Genomic DNA, 19,198 nt, shown 5'->3' with positions numbered 1-19,198 from the left:
GACCCAGTCCGAATGCAGCCAGGGTAAAGGGTTTTGGGTGACAGGTCACAGAGAAAGCACAGTTAAAGCCTGTGGTAATAGCTGGCAGTTTGCTACAGTACTGTCAACAACAAGCTTGTGGCCACAAACGCATTGTTTCTTAACCTAATAACGAAACAAAGAGGTCAAACTGGTGCAATGTGACACACAAGAGCCATCCAAGTAGGCTAGCTTGGTTGACATTCAAACTGTGTCTTGGCCCGACCCCCAGAGCCAGAATTTGAGCTTCGATAGTTGGCATAATGCTGTTTCTCGGGTGGGTGCTCTGCAAGAAAACAATTGATCACATCTGGTGAACAGAGGAAAGGAAACAGATTTAGCTGAGTCAGTGTGATTGGAATTAGAGGGCATTAGTTGAAACGCCACCATATGGTTCTGGAACTAAAACAGTTAAAAAGCCTCAGCCCGGTAAATTAACTTCCAGAGTAGTACAATTCTGCTATAATGTGATGGCTTTCATTAATGACCGGAAACATGTTAAGAGTCTTAAAGGGGAATGCCACTGAGCCAGAAGAGGTTGTCTGATGTACCTTCCTGGATGTACAGTATGGTCACTTCCTGGCTGACTGGACTGTCCACACAACATTCTTAAATTCTTAAAGGGGACATATTATGGAAAATGGGCTTTGTACTGTATGGATTGGCAGTGTGAAATATTATTCAGGTGCTGGGGGAAATTACAGATACTACTTGCTTTTTGGCCACAGTTTGACATTTTCAGATTAACAAGCCTAAACAAGCTGTTCAGAATGATTTGCAGTTGCAGTTTCCCCTTCACACCGTCGGAAAGAGAAAATAAAGGGTTAGAGAGTACAGTTTAGTGCCCTTCTGCCCTCTGGTGACTCTCCTTTAAAACGCTGTGTGCACTTTTCACGTCAAACAGCGGGTGCCAATCAAGCTATTTGATAGAAACTTGACTTTTGTTTTTCGGGCCACGATTCAATTAGATTTTTTTAGAGTATTTTTATATATACGTTATAATTTTCTTGTCTTTTTCCTTTTGTATTTTATTTATTCATTTATCTTTTATTATAACGCCCCCCCCCACACACACACACACAAATCGATGGATACATGTGTTTGAAATGATTATAGTTTAATAAAAAGATTAAAAAAATATATATAAGAATAAAAAATAAATAATATTTTTTTAACACTAACTAAAATTAATAAAATATACATATATTTTTTAACAATTACCAATTTAATAACATATACATATATTTTTTAACAATTACCAATGTGAACAAACCTTTTACACACTAGAACACATGTGAAACTCATTTTCAGCTGAGCTCAGTCCGTCAATCAGCTTGAGATTAAACCGGATAGACAGGAACTCATATATTGAAACCAATACAAAAGAAAATCTCTATTTAACAGTTTGTGGGCTGCCAGGTCCTGTAGGCAGGGAGACCATACCTGCCTATCCAGCATTCGGGAAAACACCATCATGTCTTTTGCTCATTTCTTTCTGCAAACTGGTGTGGCTCAGAGCGCATGCGCAGCCTGCGGGACCACTCGATGGGACGCGGGTGGTGCCAGGCCGGGGTGTAATTACCCGTCTGTGGAAGAATGGCCACCATGTGGCACAGTTCCAACCCCTGTGGGACAAAGCCCAGCTTGTCCTCTGGACCTGGAGGAGGTATAGGGAAGAGTTGGACTTGAGCCTGCAACTTGGAGTAGTCATTACACAATAGTGCAGTGCCCCAAACTGCCATGGCCAGTTTTGAAACCCTCAGATATGGTTTGCATTGTAAATTGTGACATGGGCTGAGATAACTCAAAGAGAGATTTTATGCATCTGGGTCCATGTAACCTATGTCAAGTATTGGGATGTTAGATATCAAGCATGACCCGCCGAGGACAGCTTACAAACTATATACTGTAGCTGTCGCATTGTTACTCAGCTGAAAGAGTTGTACCCTTCCTGCTGACCTGTACTAGAACTTGTAAATCGTTTTGGATAAAAGCGTCAGCTAAATGTAAAATGTGGCTGCTATTGATAATTCAGTTCAATTGAGAAAACTGCACACCTTCTATGCTCAAGCTGATCAAACTGCATTAATCTCTAGTAGCCTCTTGTTTGAAAATGATAGTGTTTTTGTTTTTGCAGGAAAACTGATGTTTCTGTTGACATTTCCTGTATATTTCAAAATCTGTGATTTTTCATCATGATAATGTTATTAATTTCACAGCTGGTAAAAAATAGCCAAATAATGTTGTGATATTAAACAAATACCTTGCATGCATAAATCAGGTGACGGTAGCTTAGCCTGTGCAAGCCAAGGTGGAGGTCACATGATGTATTTTGTCCACATATATAATCTCCTGTTTACCAAAATGTTATTTTTTTTATCTAGGTTGTATAGTGACATGAATGAAATCAGACTTTGGATGGAGGATATGTGTTGCCAGATTAGATTGCGAAACAGTCTTATCCTCTTCATAAACTATACTTAAATATTATTGCACATCCTGGCAACACGAGTAAACGTACATCAAGACCAGAAACCCCAAGGCCGCATAAATATGTGATGCTCCATTATTTCTGAGACCAGGAAGTGTCAGCGAGTTTCACTGGGATATTCTGTCCAATAGACAAGCGACCATTTCATCCATTTCACATTTGTTTACAATGTTTAGTGCGCTTGACAAGATGCAGTGTGAAAGCTAACTGAACTAGGGCTGAAACTAATAACTATTTTGATAATCAATGAATCTATCAATTATTAGTTCGATTAATCAGATAAAAAGAAAAAAAAAGCTACATTTGATGCAAAAATCAAAACGTTATGCTGTGGTGACTCATCCACAGCTCCTGAATTGGAGAATGTAGTAACCCGGTTGAGGGTGGTCACACCATATTAGAGTTGCTGTAGTCCAAAACCGAGGAGGGTGTAGAAATATCTGTGTGGGAGTCCAGGGTGAACCGGGTGGCAAAGCAAATGTACTCCAGTCTGTGTGTTGAAACCAGTGCTGCAGTTCAGAGTCTGCCCCCTCAGGTCATATTTAAGCTGTTCTAACCGATGGTTTCACACATTTTACGATTGGGGTCTACTTGGGTAACAGGAACAAAGGTGGTCAGATTGTCCCAGCTATGTTGGTGTAAACATGGTCTAATATCTTGTCTCCTCTTGTGGGGCAAGAGACATGCTGCTGGAGCTTGAGATTCTTACTAGCAATAGAAATAGCCTAAGAACCCCCATTGTGCTATGACATTTGGGTCACAATACGATAGCATTGGGAATATGAATGTTTTTTGATTACACTAAGTATTGTGATTTGATACTGCCACATAATGCCATCTATCATTACTACCTGAAATTCAAGAACTTTCAGACTTTCAAGCACTATTTGATTTGATTTGATTTCAAGCATTCATTGATTCTTGATGTCAGTTTGTCAATACAAAATTCATTATTAAGGAATTACAGTTTATTATTGTGCATCAACTGTTTGCTCCATCTTTATTCCTTACCGTAGGGTTCCGTCCCAAAAGATATCTCTTCCCATTTAACAGGTGGAGCCTCCACAATCTCCGCATCCCAATCCTCCTTCTCTTGAGGTCGTGGTGGTGTGTGCCTCGTTTTTCTGGGAGCAAAAATATAGAGTGGTTTCCAATTCAAGTTTCCAATGTTTTACTTCCTTAAAACTGAAGTCACTGAGCAATTATATCCATAACTCTGCTAACTGGCTACATTACATATAGCAATGTGCGATTCACAGACGAATCATGAAAAAAGGACCACTTTTAAGTGAGTGAGTTGATCCGATTTGTGAATGTGATCAAATTGAACTGCAACCAATTTATTTCAGTAGTGTTACACAATAATATCCCTCTCCAGGAAATGTAAGCATTCACTAACTAGGAAATTCTCAAACTAGTTTTATCATTTAATACAACAATGTACTCCTTCACTAACTAACAAATTCTCAAACTAGTTTATCATTAAATACACCAACCAGCTGAGAATCTCATTCAGCCACCACTTTTTTTCAATTGATAGTGATGATAGTGCGTGAGATAGGGAGGGGTGAATGAGTGTGAGAGAGAGGGAGGGGTGAATGAGTGAGTAAGAGGGAGAGGTGAATGAGTGAGTAAGAGGGAGGGGTGAATGAGTGAGTAAGAGGGAGGGGTGAATGAGTGAGAGAGAGGGAGGGGTGAATGAGTGAGTAAGAGGGAGGGGTGAATGAGTGAGTGAGGGGTGAATGAATGAGCAAGAGAGGAAGGGGTGAATGAATGAGCGAGAAAGGGAGGAGTGAATGAGTGAGCAAGAGAGGGAGGGGTGAATGAGTGAGTGAGAGAGGGAGGGGTGAATGAGTGAGTGAGAGAGAGAGGGAGGGGTGAATGAGTAAGTGAGTGAGAGAGCAAGGGGTGAATGAGTAAGTGAGGGGTAGGTGCGGACTGGCCATTGGGAAATTTGGGAATGTTCCCAGTGGGCCGGGCCGGTCTATCTCCACTTGCGAGGGCCGCCCAACCTCTCGTGTTTAAATTATTATTATTATATATATATTTTTTTAAACAGACATTATTTAAAGGCGGTCAGGTGGCGTAGCAGAGATTGCGTTCGTCACCAACACCGGAGACGCTGGATTCGTCTGTTCGAATCCAGCTCACAGCTCCGGCGTTGTCACCAGCTTGGCTGGCCGTTCACACTAATACAATTGGCTGTATTAGAGGGTGGGAAAGCTGGCGGGGTGGGTCCGGGTCGTTGTAAACAGCGACTCCTACAGTTCGGTCGGGGCGCCTGCTCAGCGCCGATAGGATCTAAGGGGGGTAGTGTGATCCTTCCACACGTTACACCCTCTCAGTGAGAGTCTGCGCTGCCGTTTGAAAAGAAGCGGTTGATTGGCTGGACGTGTGTCGGAGGAAGCACGTGATAGCCTCCACTCTCCCAGACCGACTGTGGGGGGTAAGTGCGCAGCGACCAGGAAGGGGATTGGGAATTGGCATAACGACTAACATTGGGATGGGAGAAAATCGGAGGAAAAAGGAGGGGGAAAAAGATAAAAAACAAAAAAAAAACAGACATTATTTATTGGCGGTTTCTATGTATGATATGTATACTGTATATCAGGTGTTCCCAATAAGCGGCCCCCGGGCCTGATGTGGGGAATTTTTATTTGTCTCTGCAAAGTTCTATTAATCAAACACGGAAAATGAAAACATACTATTGAGGGAAATCGGTGGTTTTTCAATGTATATTTGGTTTATAAACTGATATAAAGAGACGCTTTAAGAGGGTAATACCATTATCATCACGGGATGATAAAGACGGTGGTGGAACCAGAGGTTTCAGAGCGAGCAGGAGTCACTGAATAGCAGCACACTGACCGAGCAGGGTGAATGTTTTGAATTCCGATCTAAGACACAACAAAGATAATGTGGCAGGAGACACAGAGGCAGAGCGCGATGGGAGGTTTTGACAGTAATGAAACGTTTTGAAATGTATGAAAGGTTATTAGCCGTTGTCATGACAGCACGTCGCATGACAACCAGAAGAGGGGCGGGGCGTCGTTGCTATGACGAAGATCCTATAAAGCGGACAGTGGTTCCGGGTGTAAGGCAGACCAAGAGCGGCTAAGGGCAGACTACAATCTGACTAGGACTGAGAGACTCTCTCCTCTCATCACGGAGAGGGGGGGGGGGGAGGAATGACACATCATCATTAGCTTCGGCTAACGGGAGAAGGGTTCTGGCTACGACCAGGCCTGACCACCATTGGACTGAGTAGACTGAACACACCAAAAGATCATTAGAATAGACTTTTCAAGGACAATACAATCTGTTAACATCTGAGCTGAGGTTTCTGTTTATAGAAATAAACAACGCTTTTCCTTGTAAGGTAGTACGTTGTCGAAGTGTCGAATTCTTACGAAGGTGGAGAATTATTATGGTTTGCGGATCACACTAACGGGGAGAGATAAGGATTGTATCAGCCAGTATATGAGACGTCAGGACCATTAAAAGTACACAACGCAGAGGAGTGGATGGAGAGAGGATAACACAAGAAGACGAAATACTGGCCAGATTGATCAGGATCTAACACTATGTACCTTTTTCCTATGACAATAGCGGCCGCTTTTATTATGAAATTCGTAGCACAGAGAACTTTTATTATGAAACAGGAAACACCTCCACCAATGCCTCCACATCGCCAGTGCACATCAAAACACCCACCAAGGGAAGCAGATGAGATTTGGCTTCAGACCCATCAAATCGCATTAAAAGCTAAACGTCATCATAGCCTTCGTTCTAGCTAGCTTCTAAACTATGGATGGGGACGGAGATGTACTGATGTAGAGTTTCTGATAGTGAACGATTTCATGAAGTTAATATTTTGAACAACAATTGAAAATTTAAGAAAATGGAAGGCCGACACCGCAATTGTATATTGTTCAGACGAAAGGGAGTAAGAGACAACGTTTTTTTAATATCGAAAACTACAAACAGAATGGCTAACTGGACTGGCTCAGCGAGGGAAGCTATTTTGCTATTTTGAAAGAGAGAAGGATGTAATTTCTTCTTAGTAGGGTGGGGGTCAGTGATTTTATAAAAAAAATTATTAACACACACACACACACACCTGTGTGCTTTAGCTCAGTTTATTTGTGTTTCCTTCCATCTTCGCTGAAACTGATGGTTATAGGCATGGTGGGATAGGAAGGATATTTATCTAGCCTTGACTGGGGGGCATATTCTGCAGATTCATTAACTCATTCAGCGCCAGCGTGTATCCCCATCCCTGCTGTCAATGGGCCACGCTTTAAAAGATTTTCACGGTGCATCACGATGTTTGCAGAGCTATATATATTCTATATTATAGCTATGGAGACAATACTATGGCTCATTTGACAGTCACTATCTCTCGTCCAACATGTAAAAAATTGTAAAAATTTTCATGTATACGTTTGCGTGTTATCCCGTGGTGAATATGGTATAGTTTCAAAGTGATCCGGGCTAATTCCTGGAAGCTGAGTTATGGAGCACGATGTGCATTTTGCGAATGTCGTTCGCGTTGCTCGCCTGGACACGATACTATTTCCAAATCAAAGGTATATAATAGGTATGTTTCATCATGAAGGCATCATCATGAGTTAGCAGCCGCCATCGCCCCAGTCATCACACACATAATAAACCTCTCCATAAAACAGGGACACGTACCCAAAGACCTCAAAATTGCGAGAGTAACCCCCCTGCACAAAAAGGGCAGCAAATTGGACCCAAGCAACTACCGCCCTGTTTCTATTCTTACCTCCATCTCGAAAGTCATGGAAAAAATAGTATACGAACAGGTCGAAAAGTACCTTGCGGAAAAAAATCGAATCTACGAATTCCAATCTGGCTTCAGAACATCCCACTCCACTGACACATGCCTTCTCTATTTGAACGACCACATCAAACAAGAGGTGGACGCGGGCAAATACTGCGGCATGGTCATGCTGGACCTACAAAAGGCCTTCGACATTGTCAATCACTCCATTCTGATTGACATGCTTTTAGATAGTCTATCAGTGAGCTGGATGCAATCCTACCTGGAGGGGAGAGAACAGATGGTGGAGGTAAACGGTACCCTATCCCCCCCCCCTCTCAGTGAGCTGTGGTGTTCCACAAGGAAGCATACTCGGTTACTTTTCCTAATTTATGCAAATTACATGTCGTCCGCTTGTGACTGCAACTTGTTCCTGTTCGCGGACGACTCAGCCCTGCAGGTCTCTGGCAAGAACAAGTTACAGGTGGAAAAAAACCCTCAGCTCGGAACTCGGCAGAATCTGCACCTGGCTCGCTGATAACAAACTATCATTACACCTGGGGAAAACAGAGTCCATTCTCTTCGGTTCAAACAACAAACTCAGCAAGACCGACGGCTTCTCAGTTACAGTGGGTGACAATTAGGGCTGACCTTCGAAGCTTTTTTTGGCAATCGAAGCTTCGGGGCAGAGCTTCGATTTTAATTCGAAGCTTAAGAGATTTTTTTTTTTTTTATTATAATATATATTTTTTTTTATCTTATGTTGTGGGACTTGTACAGCACTTTGGTAAACTTTGTTGTTTTTAAATGTGCTCTATAAATAAAGTGGATTGGATTAATTAATTAAGTAGCCCCTTTCGTGACTGTGACGCAGCCAACAAGGTTTCACTCGGCTGCGCTGCCTGGGTGGCGTGAATACTTTACGCAAGCAAGTTGTCCTTTTGCGCAATCTGATTGGCCACTGACGTTTCTGGTCATGTGACATGTGCGCCCCAATCGTGTGACAGCAAGTTCTTTGGACGGTTAAGCTTAGGCGCTCTTTCGAAGTTGGTTAAGGTTAGAGTTTGTCTTAGAGCATGGCGATAGAACGCCAGCCCTGATTCCAAACTCTAACCTTAACCAACTGCGAAAGAGTCGCCTAAGCTTAACCAGTGATAAACTAGGCGTTAGGTCGTTGGCAGGCTGTTCGACGCGGAAATGGGCTAAGACACTGCTCGTCATGCGATTGGGCGCACATGTCACATGACCAGAAACGTGCGTGGCCAATCAGAGCGCAAAACGGGAACGCGGAAGGACAACTTGCTTGTGGGAAGTATAGACGCGCCTGGGTGCAGTGGGGCTGCTCTCACAGCCAACGACATGACATTACATAATTATGTTGCAACCTTCGTCTATCAAGCAAACAATTATATTATATTTAATTTATAATTATATCAGACAATGCACATACAAAAGCAGATGATTACAATTAAATTAGCCAACTTGGTAACACATTAGTCATAGCAGCATAGGCATAGCCTTATTAATCTTTTGTGTGGCGTCGCCGTCGTGTACAACTCCAAGGGATATTCCCTTGGAGATGCATTTTGGAGGCAAAAAAAATTTATTTATTTTTTTACACTTCGATTATTTTTTTAATGTTCGAAGCTCATGCCATCGAACGAAGCTTCGAAGCTTCGAAGTATTTAAGACAGCCCTAGTGACAATATTGTCACAAGGAAAGATGAAATTACATACCTGGGTTCCATCCTAGAGGCAAATCTTTCCTGTGACAAAATAGCATCCAATGTAATCAAAAAAGTCAACCAACGAACTAGATTCTTGTACCGGATCTCCTCTCTGGTAAACAAGAATACCCTGACTCTGGCAGGAGCACTCATTCAAGGGTACTATGACTATGCCTCAAAGGCGCTAAAAACAAAATTACAAACATCTCAAAACAAACTGGTCAGACTACTGCTCGACCTTACTCCTAGAACCCACCTCACCCCTGCCCACTTTGACAACCTAGGATAGCATAGAGTAGACCAGTGGTTCTCAACCTTTTTACACCAAGTACCACCTGAGAACGTAGCTGGCTCTCCAAGTACCACCATATGACCGATGTTAAAATACAGTCTATTCAGCTATGCACAGTTCACGCAGGAGGCAAATGTATTCCTAATACCATTATTTATTGTTAACTTTTGTCAGACACAGCCACAATGTACAAAGGGGTAGCACTAGAACTAGCAAACTCTTCCACACAACTCATACAATGCAAGGGGCATTGAGAACATAATAACTAACATTCTCACATAGCAAGTGAGAAAATGAATAACTGTATTTCAGCAAATGTACTTAATTCTCTCTCACACAGCAAGCAAGTGTCCTTCCTTCCTTCTCCCCACACACACACACACACACACACACACACACACACACACACACACACACACACACACACACACACACACACACACACACACACACACACACACACACACACACACACACACACACACACACACACACACACACACACACACACACACACACACACACACACACACACACACACACACACACACACACACACACACACAACATTTTCGAATTGTAACCCTTTAAATGCCAGTTTGTGTGATGGCATCACAAATTATTGTTAAAAAAACACAAAAAGTAAAATATTTTCAATATATCAAATGCAAAGTACATTTTTCTGGGGGGGATTATTACAGGCTAGGCATGTGTCAGCCGGGATTAGGCTGGACAGCCGAATCCCGTCCAATCTTTCGCCGTCGACTAAAGACTCACTTCTTCAACCATTATCTGAAATGATTTATTACACACACAAAAAAAAAAAAAAAAAATATATATATATATATATATAACCCTGACTAACCTTACTGTCATGCACTTGTCCTAATAAACTAACCTACACTGTAACACGCAACACTTGATGAACATTGTTACTCAGCTGATAGAGTTGTACCCTTCTTGCTGTCTTGTCGTAAAGAACTTGTAAGTCGCTTTGGATAAAAGCGTCAGCTAAATGACTAAATGTAAATGTAAATGTAAATGATTAGCAACAACACAGATTTTGATGGATTTTTTGTTTTGTGTAATGTCAGATTTAACAACTCTTTTCAGAAAAGTGGGAGTATTTCATTTTTTATCTGACGTTACAAAAAAAATCTAAAAATAAAAATGGTTATGATCAGGGCTGAAGTTGAATAAAAGATTTATGACTGTTTAGACTGCATTACTCTCAGTCACAGTGATCTCCTGGTTGTTCCCCACTTAGGTTATCTAACTATCGCGCCGCCGCAACTAGAAACACTGGCCTGCTTCTAAGTTCAGTGGCCTGACTGCAAAAAAAAATATATTTAATATATATATATTTGTTAATTTTTTCAAGTAACACCAGCAGTACCACCAATTACCACTAGTGGTACACGTACCACAGGTTGAGAACCACTGGAGTAGACGACAGAGTACAGCAACTTGCAATGGGCCTGGTCTACAAGATACACTACACCACCCAGGTACCCATGTACATGTCAAAATACTTCCCAAAGGTCAGCGAATACCACAGCGTTCACCCTGATGTAAACAAAACAAGTTATTGATAAGCGACGGCCATATTAGACACATAATTTAAGATATAGTTTATGCATTGGCAAATATGAGAGCTCTGTCATTGAAGGGGCTTGTCGCAGCTCATGTAAGCGATAACTGGCGGCGATAAGGGGGGCGTGCTAGCGTAGGGTCACGTGGGCTTAGTGGCCAATCAGAGGAACCCGGAAACCGAACAGCGTTGTAGAAGGCATAGACGCGCCCGGGTACCATTTCTCCGCCCGGACCATATAAAATGTAACAGTGTGAAATAAGGTTTCAAAGGGTAGGCGATACTGCCACCTAGCAGGATTCGGCCTGCATTGCAATCTCGAGGTCTCAGAAAGAGTCCCAATGATACACCGAGGTCCGTGAGACTGTATAGAATATTAAAAGCGAATAAAAGAAAAAACGATGAAAACGACCGAAAACCCGAGTTTTCTCGGGTTCTGGCGCTCAACCACTGGTGAGATAACCCGACTTTTTTCATGATTGGCGCAGAATGAGTTAAGGCTTGTGATTTGTAACTTTAATCCAAAAACATTACCTTGTATTTGATTGTACCGTTGTAACTGATTGGAAATATATTCTGTGTTTTTGTGTGCAGAACTATCATTGTATTGCATGGGTGAAACCGTAATGGGAACTAATGCATACTATACGATCACAACACTGTTATTGTAATGGTTTTTTGGTAACAATAAGTTTGTTTAAACTAGGGATGTCCGATATTATCGGCCGATATTGGCATTAAAATGTGATATCGGAAAATATCGGTATAGTTTTTTCTTTTTTTTTTATACATTTCTATAACCTTTATTTACCCAGGCAAGCAAGTAAGAACAAATTCAGATTTTATTTATTGTCAAAAGTATGCATAATGTTATGTTAATTCCACAACAAGACATATGTAATGTTAATTACCTGAAATTATTCAGTTTTTTTGGGGGGGGAACCCTGCATATATCGGTATCGGTTGATATCGGTATCGGAAATTAAGAGTTGGACAATATCGGTATATCGGTAAAAAAGCCAATATCGAGCATCCCTAGTTTAAACTCTTAACTCATTGGACGCCAGACCCGAGGATAGTCGGGTTATCTCGCCAGCGGTTGAGCGCCATACCAGAGTATAGTCGGGTTTTCATTGTTATTTCTTTTAATCGATTTTTTTTATTCATTTCAGGCACACGGACCTCGGGGTTACCATAGGAAATTATTCTGAGATTGCTAGAGTGCAACACCGGCCGCATCCTGCTAGGTGGCAGTATCACCCACCCTTTGTTTTTTTATCCACTTTTTCTCCCATTTTCTATTTTTCTCCCATCCCAATTTCGTATCGTCCAATTCAACCCTCCCCTATCTCGAACGCTGTTTCATGCCTCCCACAAGCCGGCTGTAATGTGGACGTGTAAGCCATACATTGCACAGGTCCCCTCCGGTACTCGAGGTAGCAGCCGTCGCATCTTTTCACCTGCACATCTTTCAGCGTCAGGGGTCTGCGCTTTGGAGGGACGCCGCCCCCGTTGCTTCCTGATTCTACTGCGCAGGCGCACCAACCGACCTGTAGGAGTCGCTGTCCACAACGTCCGATCCCCACCCATCAGTTTCCCACCCCCTAATACTGCCAAATGTATTAGTACGAACGACCAGCCAAACTGAAAGCAATGTGGAGATCTGGGCTCGAACCCAGCGTCTCCAGCATTGGAGGTGAGCGCCTTGCCCACTGCACCACCTAGCCGCCCTATCACCCACCCTTTGAAACCTTTTTTCACACCGGGTGTTACATTTAATTCCCTCCGGGCGCAGTATTTTGGTTCAGGCAAGTCTAGCGGTTCACCCGATCACATTGAAACGCGTCCAATGCCCCTCGATGCATGTGTTGTGCCGGATTATGTTGGGGACAATGAACACCAATACTGGAAATCGCGATCAGACAATTGGAATATTCTTTTTGGGATACCTCCTAGTAAAGGTAAGGACTATATGACATCAAACCTACTTTGATCCAACCATGATTTCACATAGATCGCAACGATCATATGTGACGTACTCCAAAACGTATGCCGTTGGTCAAAAAATGACCCCCCCCCCCCCTCTTTCATGCATTCATGATGAAACATAATACCCATTATATACCTTTGAATTGGAAATAATAGCGTGTCCAGGCGAGCAACGCCAACGCTTTTAGCAAAATTCACGTATTGCTCCATAGCGCCGTTTTCAGGAATTAGCCAGGATCACTCTGAAACTATACAATATAACACGTGAACGTATACATGAAAACATTTATTCTTTTTCACATGTTGAACGATGGATAGTTGATGTCAAATGAGCCATAGTATTGTCTCCATAGCTATAATATAGAATATAGATATAGCCCTGCAAACACCGCCACGCATCCCTATCTCTTAGAGCGGTGGCGCAGTAGGAACAAAGATGGCTAGACTCGCTGGCGCTGAAAGAGTTAAGCCCTAGCCCTATTTTTTTATTGTAAGGCCTGAAATTCTGATGATTAAATTCAAGACTTTTTATAATCATGGCAGTTTGCAGAGTACAAGCCTACTTTAAACTAGGGATGCACGATATTGATTTTTTGACACCTATACCGATAACTTTATGCTCCTCAAGCCGATAACTGATATCCGATATTTATTGTATTATATATATTTTTTTAAATGTATATATATATATTTTTTTTTTATCAATTTTTTTTTTTTAGTATTTATAAGCTCCGACATCATCGGTACTGCTATCGGTACTCGAGAAATTATGGATTTTTTTTTGAGGAATTTAAACGTCGCAAACTAATCTTGTTGGCCGTTTTCTATATCTCTCCTGCCTCGGTGTCTCTGCCTGCGCGAGGAGGGGGCTGTGCTCACACACACACTCACTCACACACACACACACGGGTGCTGCCGAGTACAGACAGCTCTGCTCTCATCATGGCGGACAGAACGAAACGTTCAAAAGTCTGGGTCTATTTTACTAAAGTCGATGCTGACAACGCTCGTTGCCACAAGTGCAACAAGACATTTGCCAGTAATGTATAAGCGCTGGTATTTGTCAATGTGGCTGGCGGGGAGCTAACGTTATTAGCCTGAGCTCCGAGTAGAATAATGGCCGACAATCCGGAGGTAAATAAACGAACGAGAGCTTCTGATTGGTGGTAAGAAGAAGAGGTGGGTGCAAGTGGTGGGACGTAATTGGCAGATCGACTGTCTGCCTCCAAATGTAACGTGACTAACTGTCTGCCTCCAAATGTAACGTGACTACGTCACAGCCAAGAAAGGGAGCGCTGGATTTGTGAAAAACTCCCTGTTCCTAAACCACACGCTGTCAGTCGTACCACAGTACTGGCAAAACGGGAGGAGGCTATAATAAAAACAAGCGCCCTTCATCCAAATCCACCCACACCGGATTTCTTTTAACCAAAAAATGTATTATATATTATCGGAGCTATCAATAACGTTATCGGGTTTATCGGGATGACGTCATAATTGCTGATATCGGCCAGATAATTATCGGCCCGATAATTATCCTGCATCCCTACTTTAAACCTCATATGACTGAAAGTTATTTGAACAAAGAAATGTATGGACTCAGCTATTATGATATTACTGTGGTTTTGATATATTAATAACCTGTTATTAGAGACGATTTGACTTGTGTGTGGTATATGGTGCTTTTCTTCATAAGTAGTAGTTTGGCAGGGGAGGACAGGCTGCAGGACTAGTCTGTAGTGCCCCAGGCCATGAATTACCATTTAAAAGGTGATTTGAATGAATAGATTCCGATTCAACCCTCTACTCTCAGGACAGCCTGAAATAATCCATTTTGTTCAAATAATATGTCTTCCCTTGCTGCCTGGTAACATTTACTGATTGAACACTATTGTGATTTCAATGATAAAACATAGGAGATGCACCTGTTGCACTTCTTTCCTTGTCTCCCATTCTTCTTCTGTACTGATGCCGCACAGTCAGTCTTCTCTGGTGCCACGAGGTCAGAACTGTTGGGCAAACGAATTGTACCTGGAACCATGGTACCGTTTGCCAAGACGTCACCTGGAATGCTACGACCATTCAGCACGGCAGCTGTTGATGGGGTAGCGACACCTAAAGCGATATGGAAGTTCTGTAGACTTCATATGTTTGAGACTTCAACATTCGACTGTATTCCATACTCTGATATAAGTCCATAATATACTGACTCATGTTTTTTAGCCCACGAAGGATGAATGCAGTGTCCAGCTATGGTTTAACTCTTTCCTGTCCTTACATCTCCTCATCAAATGATGGATGATTTTTCCTTCCATATTAGGGGCTTTTAGCCGCTTGATACAGGATTCGACGGCCGAAGAACAAAACCTCCTATCTAGGGATGTCCGATATTATCGGCCTACCGATATTGGCATAAAAATGTGATATCGGAAAATATCGGTATCGGTTTTCAAAAAAAACATTGCATTTATTTAACCTTTATTTACCCAGGCAAGCAAGTAAGAACAAATTATTATTTTATTTATGGTCAAAGTATGCATAATGTGTGTTAATTACACGACAAGAGATATGTAATGTTAATTACCTGAAATTATTCCGTTTTTTGGGGGGGGGGGGAAACCCTGCATATATCGGTATCGGTTGATATCGGTATCGGAAATTAAGAGTTGGACAATATCGGTATATCGGTAAAAAAGCCAATATCGAGCATCCCTACTCCTATCTGAAAAATGCACATTTTTGAGAAAGTGTTGTTTTCTTGCAGGATACCCAATACAATACACTGTTTTTAGACTATTATGTTTTAATAATACCGAGCAGGTATTAGTGCCTCGCAAAGTGCAGATATGAGGTTTTCCCCCACTTTTCTTATGCAGATAAGAGGTTTTGTTCTTCGGCCATCGATATTGCCTCTTTGTTTCTTTGTCAAATATACATGATGTGGTGTTTAGAACTGGCTCTCAAAACCACGATGTTTACATAAACTTAAGTAGGCGTAAAAGCAGATATGGACCATATCATACCACCAAAGAAGTGCTCCACACATTGCATTTTGGGGCAGATTAGAGGCATGGAAACCCTGAATGACATCACAACAGCTTTTTAGAACTTCTACACCAAAGTTGATCTAATTCAGTCTCACTGTGTTAGCTAATGTTTAATTTTTATATGAATTGGAATTGCGATACACAATTTTGTTGTCTAAATGAATGCTAATAAGCGAATATTAAGTCAGATTTCTAAATTTTCACTTCACTCAGGTGTATTATTGATACTCTCATTGATACTATGTTTGTTTCTGACTCAAAGTGTGTGTGTGTGTGTGTGTGTGTGTGAGAGCGAGAGAGAGGGTCCTCAGCCCTTGTGTGGGTGAATTTAACAAGTTCCTAACGTTTGCTTTCCCCTATTATTTCATGCACACTTTATTCATTGTTTTAAATTATTATTTTCTTGGGCGGCTACGTGGCGTAGTGGGCAAGGCGCTCGCCATAAAATGCTGGAGACGCTGGGCTCGTCAGTTCGAGCACAGCGCTCCACATTTGCTTTCAGTTTAGCTGGTCGTCCGTACTAATACACATTGGTCGTATTAGGGGGTGGGAAACTGATGGGTGGGGATCGGGCGTTGTGGACAGCGACTCCTACAGGTCGGTTGGTGCGCCTGCGCAGTAGAATCAGGAAGTGTCAGGGGCAGCGTGAGCCTCCCACGCGTTACTCCTCGCCACTGAGAGATCGAGCTGCGCAGGTGAAAAGATGCGACTGCTGTTACCTCAAGTACCGGAGGGGACTTGTGCTATGTATGACTTAGTCCACATTGCAGCCGGCTTGTGGGAGGCAAGAAACAGCGTCCGTGACAGGGGAGGGTTGAATTGGATGATACGAAATTGGGATGGGAGAAAAATATAGAAAATGGGAGAAAAAGTGGATAAAAAAAAAATTATTATTTTCTTTTAAGTTATTTTGTGCATCACTGATCACTCCGTTTTGAATTTGATGCAAATTTGCAATGCATGAGGGTCATCCTTTTGTGTTAAATGGCTGCATAAAGCAATCATTTGTTGACTCGTGTTGATAAGAGTATTAAAACTTGAAAAAGATCTGTTTAAGGTATATTTAGAAAAGAAAAAAGAATGCGACTAATTAGCGATTAATCGTGAGTTAACTATGGACAATCATGCGATTAATCAGATTACATTTTTTTATCGATTGACAGCAATAATTGTGATAATTTATTTTTCTCCATATCACTCAATTCTACTTACAGTTTGCTGAAGAACAAATTAGGCAACTTAATCAAGGTCATTACTTTTTTTTTTTTTTATATCTTTCTTCCCCTCCTTTTTCCCAATTTTTCTCCCATCCCACCCTTCCTGGTTGTTGTGTACTTTCCCCTACTGTTGGTCCGGGAGACCGGAGACTGTCACATGCTTTCCTCCGACGCATGTGCAGCCTGGGGCAGGCCAACCTGGCCGCGCAGGTTCTCACCGGGGAGAGTGTAGCGTGTGGGAGGCCACACTATCTCTCCTTAGTTCCAACCCTTGCTGAGCAGGCGCCCCGACCGAACTGTAGGGGTCGCTGTCCACAACGCCCAGGACCCACCCCCTTCAGCTTTCCCACCCCCTGATACAGCCAATTGTATCAGTGTGAGAGGCCAGCCAAGCTGATAGCAACGCCGGGAGCTGGATTCGAACAGGCGAATCCAGTGTCTCCCGGTGTTGGTGACGAACGTAATCTCCGTGCGCCACCTGCCCCCCCCCAAGGTCATTACTTTTTAATCTGATCTAGCCATGCTGCACGATGAATGTCTCAGTTTCTAAATAGTCAAAGAAATAGTCTGAGAGCTCCTATTGAATTGTGATATTTGGGTCATAATATAATAGCATTGTGAATCTGAAAGTTTTGTGATACACAGTACATTATTGTGATTTGCTGCTACCATATGATGCCATTTATCATTACATGAAATTCAACAATCTTTCCGACTTTTAAGCACTATTTCAAGCATTCATTGATTCCTGGTATCAGTTTGTCAAAATTGTGAAGTGGATTATTACAGTGCATTATTGACTATCAAATTGTTTGCTCCACCTTTATTCCTTACCATAGGGTTTGGTCCCATAAGATGTCTGTCCCAATTTAACAGGTGGAACCACCACGTTCCCCGGCTCGCAGTTCTCTTCAGGTGGCGGTGGTGTGCAGGTGAAAGCCTTGTTCCTATGACAGCAAGATATTCAGTTCCAATGTTTTAGAGCATTAATAGACATATCTTCGCTAACTGGCTAGATTATATTTGCTGCCTGGTAACATTTACTGATTGAACACTATTGGGAACAAATGGTGCTTCAGTGATTTCAATGATGAAACGGATGCACCTGTTCTTCCAAAAGCACCTCTTTCCTCGTCTCCTATTCTTCTTCTGTACGGATGCCTCACAGCCAGTCTTCTCTGGTGCCGCCAGGTCAGAACTGTTGGGCAAACCAATTGTACCTGGAGCCATGGTAGCGTTTGCCAAGACTTCACCTGGAACGCTACGACCATTCACCACGGCAGCTGTCGATGGGGTAGTGACACCTAAAGCGATATGGAAGTTTAGTAGAACATAGAACATGACGGTATATGTTCCTTAACCTGATATAAGTCCATGCTGAACTCTGCACCACAGAGACAGCCCAGCCCCGGGCACTATCCCCTGGGCGACAGTGGCTCAGGAGGTAGAGCAGTCACCTGGCAATCCGGAGGTTCTCGGTTCGATTCCCGCTCCTCCCGGGCAGCATGTCGATGTGTCCTTGAGCAAGACACTTAACCCCTAATTGCTCCCAATGAGCAGATTGGCACCTTGCATGGTTGCCTCTGCCGTCGGTGTGTGAATGAATGGGTAAAAATGTGAGGAACAAATTGTAAAGCGCTATATAAATGCAGCCATTTACCACCACCCCCCGCCCCCGCCCCCTCCCCCACCCAGAACTCTGTTGCCTATACTGTTTTTTTTTTTGCCAATGAAGGATGAAAAACCGTCTCCAGCTATGGTTTAACTCTTTCCTGTCCTTACATCTCATCAAATGATGGATGATTTTCCCTTCCGTATTAGGATTCATATTGCCTCTTGTTTCTTGTTTCTTTGTTGAATATACATGATGTGGTGTTTAGAACTGGCTCTAAAAACCACAATGTTTACATCAACTTAAGTAGGTGCAAAAGCAGATATGGACAATATCATACCACCAAAGAAGTGCTCCACACATTGCATTTTGGGGTGGATTAGAGGCTTGGAAACCCTGAATGACATCACAACAGCTTTATGAATGTC

At 42.4% G+C, this 19,198-nt stretch overlaps 1 protein-coding gene across 1 annotated transcript; it reads right to left on the bottom strand.

Annotated features, from left to right (window-relative positions):
• Window positions 1-1,490: 1,490 nt before the first annotated feature.
• On the bottom strand, window positions 1,491-18,388 carry LOC311231647 (uncharacterized protein; the record flags this gene model as incomplete). Its single annotated transcript, XM_084318275.1, has 5 exons — window positions 1,491-1,675; window positions 3,521-3,633; window positions 14,820-15,009; window positions 17,993-18,105; window positions 18,282-18,388. The coding sequence occupies 5 exons, from the start codon at window positions 18,386-18,388 to the stop codon at window positions 1,491-1,493; spliced, it is 708 nt and encodes a 235-aa protein (XP_084174401.1).
• Between the last annotated feature and the right edge of the window lie 810 nt (window positions 18,389-19,198).

Source organism: Notolepis coatsorum, assembly GCF_963971535.1.
Source record: "Notolepis coatsorum genome assembly, chromosome: 7".
Lineage (NCBI taxonomy): Eukaryota > Metazoa > Chordata > Actinopteri > Aulopiformes > Paralepididae > Notolepis > Notolepis coatsorum.
Note: the sequence above shows the minus strand (reverse complement) of the source record. Positions and strands in the feature narration are given on the sequence as shown.